At 36.1% G+C, this 8,483-nt stretch overlaps 1 protein-coding gene across 2 annotated transcripts in view; it reads left to right on the top strand.

Moving 5' to 3' along the window:
- LRRC16A (leucine rich repeat containing 16A) overlaps positions 1-8,483 on the top strand; it is a 341,663-nt gene that overhangs the window by 172,880 nt on the left and 160,300 nt on the right. For both annotated transcript variants that reach the window (XM_012638672.1, XM_012638671.1), the window contains exon 9: positions 4,680-4,755. In XM_012638672.1, coding sequence (XP_012494126.1) covers positions 4,680-4,755 — 76 coding nt within the window. The remainder of the gene's footprint in view (positions 1-4,679; positions 4,756-8,483) is intronic.

Raw genomic sequence — 8,483 nt, 5'->3', positions numbered from 1 at the left:
TAAAAATATTAGTGAATGTTGATTGTCTCATCTCTCTTCAGTGTTGGGTAAGAAATGATTATGCCATGTGGCTCTAAGAGATGTTAATGCTGTACTTTCTTTCTCAGGGTTTGGAGTCTTAAAGTATTTTAAGGAAATAGTAGAAGTGACATATGGAAATGGACAGGAGAATGCTTTTTTGCCATGTTGCTAAGACTCATGAGAGGGTTCCCTAATCTGTTGTCACTCTTTAAGGCTAACTTTCCTCTTCAGATCAAAGGTCACATTGTAATTAAGATTTTCTTAGGAGGTCAAAGCAAAACACAGTGGAATCAACAATAAAATGTCATGGACCAATGGCAAAAAGCTGTTCCCACTTCTCACCATGAGAAAATCAGTCAATTTTGGCTGAGATTGCATTAAATCTATAAATTAATTTGGGAAAAATTCTCTATTTTGCCTTGGCTCTTGTTCTAGCCCCTAAACACATCTGCTGCTTCAGACTTCTTTTGCATCTCTGATACATCTTGCCTGCATTGCAGAGACTGTTACTTTGCCTCTGATACCTCCTAGGGGCATCGCAGAAATTAACTTTGGAAACATTTCTCTGCTTAAAAGCTTTTTATGGCTACTACGTGCAGTCATGCTTCCTTAGTGTGGCTTTCAAGACTTATTTCTAGATACTAAGTGTTCTGTTGTCTATTGCTGTGTAACAAACCACCCCAAACTTAATGACCCACAGCAAGAACAATTATGAGTTGCAGTGAAGGCTTTCTCATTCACGTCTTAATGGTTAGATACTGGCTGTCTGTTGGGAAACCTGTATGAGGCCTTTCCATGTGGCCTGGACTTCCTCACAGCAAGGCAATTGGGTTCCGTGGGTGAGCTTGCCAAGAGAGAGAGCTGAGTAGAAGCTGTGTTACTGCCTTTTCTAACCTATCCTCGAAAATCATGCAGTTATCTTTGAAGGACATCTGTGTTTCCAGGTTCTAGCAATTATGAACACAGCTCTTATAAATAATAGCACGTAAGTTTTGTGTGAGCAAATTTTTATTTATTTTCAGTAACTACCTAGGAATGGGATTTCTGGGTCAGATGGCAAGTGTATGTTAAACTTAAGAGCTGTCAAACTGATTTCCATGTAGAGTGTGCTATTTTGCATTCTCATCAGCAATGTTTGAGAGTTCCAGTTGCTCTGCGTCCTTGTCAGCACTTGCTGTTGTCTGGGATTTTTTTTTCTTTTCTTTTTTAAGCTATTCAATAGGTATGTGACGGAATCTCATTTTGGTTTTTCCCTAATGGCTAATAATTTTGAACATCTTTTCATGTACTTATTTTCTATATATATACCTTATTTGGTGAAGTATCTGTCCTTTGTCAGAAATGTGATTTCTAAATATTTACTCCCTGTGTGTGGCTTGTGTTTTCCTTCTCTTAACAACATCTTTTGCAGAGCAAAAGTTTTTTATTTTGACAAAGTCCAGTTTATCAATTTCTTTTCTTTTTGGATCGTGCTTTTGGTATCAGGTATAAAAAGTCTTAGACTAAACTATACCTTACTCTGGTGGCCATTTCTTCTGCCTAGAATATATGTCTCATCCCACTTCCTCATCTCTGAGGGCTCGATACCTTCCTGTAAGAAGCCTTTCTTGACCTGCTTGATTAGCATCCCTTTTATATGCACCCATAGTATCTTGTATTCCCCCTACCCCATGAGGCTTATTTCACTCTACTATATCAATAGTTGCTTTTCCTCCCAGAGTCTGATGCAAGGCTATGCTAGGCTGTCACTGTCATAGGGCAGGGAACATTTGCTGTGTTCACTGTTACATCTAGGCCAGTGATTCAAGCACAATGGCCGTCACTTGTTGATTATATGAATGGATGGGGTTACTGGGCATGTTCAGGTTTCCATGCCTGCATATATGATGTTACTAATTACTTGAAATACTGTGTTTCTGTCTTCCTGCCTTCTTGGCCCCTTTCTGTCTTTTAAATCCTGTGAATCCTTCCCCGTCTACTCCAGATTGAATTACTTGCTGTTCTACTGTGTTCTTATGGTTCTTTTAGCATTCCCCCTATTCAGCATGTCTCCCATTGTGCTACAGATAGTTGAGCACAAGTCTTTCCTCCCCACTGGAGTGTGGTGGAGGAACAAAATCTACTCTTTTTACTTATCTTTTAGCCCTCAGAGCCTAGTAACCCTGCCTAGTACTTAGTAAACACTAAATAAATATTTACTGAGTGAGTTAAGATATGTGATTGATTGTCTCCTTCTAATTGTTTTTTTTAAATCATTAAAAAGCCTAGACATAAGTTAGAGAAACATGGTAGTCAGGCCATGCCAACATGCTTTGTCTCCGCCATCTTCATGGATAATTTTTTCTAGAACAAAATTTTATTTTACACCATCTATAGAACATTTAATTTTATAACTCTTTTAGATTATGAATGTGAATCATTATAGAAAATTTTTAAAAATGTAATACAAGAGTTTTGTTAGAAAAAAATTAGTATCACCTTTAATGTTAACACCTAGACAAGGTATCCTTATGATGTTTTACTGTATTTTCTTCTCTTAAACACAGTGTCTATATTTGTAAATATTTATACCTATCATTTTATATGTAGTTTTTATTAATTACAGTCGTTGACTATCACACAAATGTACATCTAGAATGTTGTATATTTTTAAAATTTAATGGTATTGTATACCATAAGCATTCTTGGTGTTATTAAGTATTAGATTTGACTTGTATTGTACCAGAATGTTTTTTCCAAGGGTTTTGCACATTATATGTGGAGATGATGCTGTTTTATCAACTGCATTTGTGTAAAACCTAGTTCTATTCATGATGTGTCCTTCAGTTCCTGAAAGTGACTTGATCTGTGACAAAAGCCAGTCATACTTCAAATCAGATCAAGTGAGAGAATAGAATACACAATGAAGAGGTTATGAAGTGGGGTCAGTCTCTGACATAGAATCCCCGAAGGAGATGAGATGACAATGCTTTGGCATAGTTCTGAATGTCGAAGTGTATAAGAAAACCCTTGAATGATGTGGACTTTGGGGACTCTCTCTAATAAAATAGAATTCGTTCTCAGAGAAGCTACATCTGTCATCAGTCATATGCTGGGACTTGTTCTGAGCTCAGAGCACTTAGTCAATGGAAGGGGATGAAGATAGTGAAGAAGACCATGAAACAACTATGAAAGAGTTATTTTCCTTTTTTACTAAAACTTCTTTTTAAATTTTAAACTTATGGAAAGTTAATAGAGAGCGTTGTCAGTAGAAAACCTGGCCTATGGAGACAGATGACTGGACCTACTTATTCCTTAAACGATTGCATTGTTTTTCTCTACTACCTGTGGGAACTCATTTCATCTTTTTAAAGCATGTCTAATGAAACTGTACACATGTGGTGCGTCAGAGACTGGGTTCACCATAGTTCTGTCCCTTTGGCCTAGTTTCACTTTATTTTCTGAACATCTGTTCTTTCATCTGTAAGATGTGAACAATAATGCTTCCTAGAGTTGTTTCGAGATTTAAATGAGCTGGTCTGTGTAGAGTGCCAAGCAGAGGGCCTGGTACCCAGAAGCTATCAGATAATATTGATTCTCAGCCCTCTTTCCATCTTCTGCCTGTCTTTTCTATTTCAGTAAAAATTTGAATATCTGCTGTTTGTCACGCACTGAGGATAAAACCGATATGGCCTCACTAAAGCCAAAAAACTGAAATAGACGATGACTTGGGTTTTCAAAGAACTTAAAATTGGTGGTGGTAGGGAATAGATGCTTAAGGCAACAAACTATATTATAAGATAGAATAAAATAAATGCCAAATAGAGATACAAGCAATGTGCTAGGAGTTGAACAGGAGAGGAATTAGAGGAGAGAATGTGTGATGTAGTCATTTAAGGATACATAGACTTTCATAACTGAACACAACAGTAAAAGATAATTCCAGATATGAAATTGCATATCAAGTTAGATGAGTAGCAAATTGTTGGCTTTTTTTCTTGAGTATGAGATGGGACATGTTGTGGGCGCTCAGGCTGGAAAATTGGAGGGGAGGCAGATCTCTCATGCAAATAGCTTCCCTTTGTGGCTGAAGAGCTGATATGAAGCATAAGATGAAAATGCATCTGGACTATTTCATGGATGTAATCACTTCTAAGAACAGAAAAAAAAACTACCAAATGGTTGCAAAAATGCTCGCTAAGCATTGGGAATCCATCTGATGTCACTTATTGTCAGGGTAGGCACTATATTTGCTTGCAGTGTAAATTCCTGACTAGAGAATTCTCTATGAGATAAGTGATGGTTAAAAAATTTATGAAGTAGCAGTCTAAAGAAACAAGGAATTACTGGAATGTTGGTATGGAATTAGATGTATGATTTCTCTTAGAGCAAGGAGATTCTCCAGGCAACACTGCTACCAACCCTTTTTCCTTTGGGAGTAGGAATCGGAGTCCCTTAAAACAATTTACTTCAACTTTTGGGAATTCTGCTCGCTTTGTACAGAAGACCTGTCTTAGAGAATTTAATTGTTGTCTAGTGGTCAAAATAGTTTAGGCTGGATGTTGGGTTTGTGAATAATAGGAATTAAAAAGTAAACCTGGATGCCATGTATTAAAAATTAAGTGCCAATATGTCTTTTGTAAGAGCACTTTCACGTACTTTGTTATTTCTGCTTCTAGGGACCTAATACCTATCATTGCTGCTCTGGAATACAATCAGTGGTTCACAAAGCTGTCCTCTAAGGATCTAAAACTGGTAAGTGATCAAAGATATAGAAAATGTTGCTTGGCTTTGCTCAATTTCAAAATCCTGATAACTGTAAAAAAATAAAAATTTTTTTCTACCATACTGGTAAGCTACATACATTTTGTTTCTTGAGAAGATATTTTCCTATAAGTGATTTGCATAACATTTTGTAAAGTTTATAATGTGAGATGCTTCAAAGAAGTATTTCCTCCTATTTTTAGCTGCTTTAGGCAATTTCAGAAGATGAACTGTGTAGATGAAATGTAGAAAGATACATTTAATGTAGCCTTCAGTACAAACTCATTCAGTTGGCAAAAACTATTACAGTTACATTTGTACAGCTGCAAATAGCAGACTTTATATTCCTATCTTACATTTCGTCTCCACAAAGTTTCCCTTCCTAAGAATTTAGGAAAATGTTAACAGGTAGAGTCAGTCCAGTTGAGTTATGATAGTTAACGTTGATTTTCTGGATGGGTTTTTGGGCAGATGTAATTGTAAGTAAAATGAAATGAAAGTGAAATCAGTTAATTTTGATAAGGTATGGAGAACCAAATATTTGGTCTATATTACTAGTGGAAATAAGATTCTCTGTTGGGGATTTTGCAGGTTCAAAGCAGTCATATGGACAGATGCTTATCCCTGAATTAACTTTCTGATGCTTCATTTTAGGATGAAAAATAATTTAGATATTATTTTATTAGAGACTCTTAACATTCAAGTCTCCAGCTTTCAGAGGTCACAGAATCTGGGGGTTTAAGATTTTCATAGTGAAGAGATTGGATTTGGATTGAGACATGGATCTGTACGAAGTGGAGGGTTGAGACTGGCTAGTGGGCGGGCTACTGGTTCTCTGAATTTGCCTACAGTTGAGGTAGCTTCAGGCATTATATGTATGAAAATGGGGTGAACTCATTTGGGGTCTCTTAGAAGCCAGTGTGGACTTGGAATCAGAAACCTGGGTTTCAGATTCTGACTATTATTATAAGGTTGTCTGACCTTAGGTAAGTTATATAACCTTCCAGAGCCTCAGCTTCCTATACACTTATTGTTGTGAGCCTAGCTGGAGTTCGATTCATATTCATCTCTATCCAGTCCTTATCACATTGTATAGCTCATAGGAGTACTCAGTAAAAACTGGCTTAATATATAGATGTCAAATACCAAATAAGTTTGTTAAATGAATATAGCAATATAACTAATTTGCTGGTGGTTGAGATGAATAAATGATGTGTATAGAAATTCTAACATAGTAGCTGACATATTGCAGGCATTTTGTAACTGTTAATTGTTGTTATTATCATCATCACAATCAGACTAGCAAAGAGGTTGAGAAATGAATAAATATGGGAGTGTGAATTATGCGAACTGTTTCAGTTGAACAGCAGTTATGTTCAAGCAGTGATGATAGAGTTAGGAGTGGCAGGAGTGGGAGCCAGTGAGCCCTCAGGGAAGACAGGTAGCCATGATGGGAGCTTCTTGTTTGCTGCCTGATGACTTGGGATCATTTCCAGGACTGAGCCAGCAAAGATTTCAGGTGGGAAAGGGGGAGCCATTGGAGGAATGAGAAGTAGATTAGCCCAGGGATTGTGGGATCAGAGAAAACAATGGCTTGCTACCAAGTCAGTTTTCCTGGCTTATTCAAACATTCATATATGCTCATGGTTTTCAAAATGGGGCCCCCAGAGGGTTTCCAGGAGGTTTTGGATGTCCTACTTTTGGAAATTGTTCCAACATACTATTATAGGAAGGTGTCCAGGCAATTGGTGCTGCCATTCTGTCATTATTCCCCCCAGGTATCATCTCCTTTTAGGTGGCTTTGATGCTTAGGACAGAAAGTATTCACCTAATCACTTCAGCCTTGGCAAAACAAAGCATGTGAATGCTTGTATGCTTTCTTGAATGTGCTGGGATGAAAGGAAGTAGAGTGACAGGATTTGAAGACTGCTGCTATTGCTTTTCTATTAACTGAGATTTAAACACAAAAATACATTTGCATATATTTTTAATATTTGGTATTTTAAAATGAAAAATGGTCTTCGTAGATATCAATCAACAAGTCTTCAAAAAGAATACTAAATTCTTCATGTTTTACACCCAAAGTAAAAAAATAAATGATACTTTTCCTTTTGGTGGGAAATGGGCAATCTCAGAACACTTTCTACATAGGGTTTATTTGAAGGAAAGGACAAGATGGAGAAGAACATCTTCTTTGTTTTTTTTTTTAAACATAAAGTGCATGACAAAAATAAGTGGCTTCTTCTCAAATTAGATGAGCTGTCTGGGTTAAGATTGTTCCTAGCCCAATAAAAGCCTCCTGTGCTAAGGTACCACAAGAAAAATGATTTATTTATATGCTTTATGCTCACGAAGCAAATTAGTGGTCACTCTTCCAAATTTGAATAAAGGATTTTTTAAAAAGCTACCAGATATTCTGTAGTTGGGACTATGTTTCTGCCCAATATTTTTGATTCATTTAAAAAGCGATAGAATTGGAGTCTTGCTCAACTTCTTCAGTTTGGTAACTCAGGCAAGTTGGTGAGCCTCATTGCATCTTTTTTTAGTCTTTTAAAAATGATGTGGTTGGACCAGATAATGTATATGGTTTCTTTTAGTTCTAAAGTTCTGTATTAATTTAATTTATTTTTATTTTGCACTATTTCATTTGTTACTTTATAGTGCTTTTAGTTTTTGTTGTATACGTTTGATTTTTAACTAAATGTAAGCTCTTGGAGAACCATCATATTCATTTTTTAAAAATTCTTCCTAAATCAGTGAACATAGTGTTGAGCATGCAGTAGGCATTTGGAAAATATCATTATAATTACTACATTTTACTTAGTGTCTGGGTTTGTGTATCTCTTTAAATATTGCATCTCTGTATATTCTTTAGAGTAGACAATAATGCTTTTCATATATTTTTCAGTTAATAAAAATTAGTAAAATGAATGTAATCATGAATGATTTGTTAAACTTCTCCCCTACTGGCATCTTAAAGAAAGGTGGACACAATTTCCTAAATTTTCTTTAGTAAATTTTTATTACAGTATTTATACCCCAATGGGCTTTAACTCTTCAAAGCCCTGTTTTGGTAAATTACTTTTCTGGATGCTTTCTGCAAGGTTGCCTAGAAATGGTAATGATCCCAGGGATTATTTCTGGAAATTAGGATAATCCCTGCAAAATCATTATCTAAGTAATCACTTTTTATCATGACAACACAGAGTAAGATCAGTTCCCTTGTGTATACATTGTCAGACAGAGAATTATACTGATAAGGGGGTTACCATTTTGAAAATCATAAGCATCAGCATATTATAAATTTCAGGCATCCGGTCAATTAAAATTAATTTTTCTCTTCCTTCCTCAATCGAAAAGACACACTAGAAACCCACTAGAATAGTGTGAAAGTGGCATTATAGACTGAATGACATCAAACAGCATTTAAGAATTATGAGAGCTCTGAGATGCTGTGGGACTTAGGGTGTTTCCAATTTAGGTTTTCTTAAGGATATTTGGCTAGAGAACTTGTGCTACATTTCAGAGTCTGTTCCAATTATGGTTAATCCAGTTGAGTATTTGTGATCTGATAAGTCAAAGAACTGTAAATCTTTTTGGTGGTATTTTAAGAAAATAAAGTGCTTTTACTACTGTATGCCACGGCACACAGAACATGACTTCTTTCTTTTCTTTTTCTTTGTCTTTTCTTCCCCTTCCTCCCTCCCTCCCTCCCTCCC

Source organism: Propithecus coquereli, unplaced genomic scaffold (genome assembly GCF_000956105.1).
Source record: "Propithecus coquereli isolate 6110/MARCELLA unplaced genomic scaffold, Pcoq_1.0 Scaffold131, whole genome shotgun sequence".
Lineage (NCBI taxonomy): Eukaryota > Metazoa > Chordata > Mammalia > Primates > Indriidae > Propithecus > Propithecus coquereli.
Note: the sequence above shows the minus strand (reverse complement) of the source record. Positions and strands in the feature narration are given on the sequence as shown.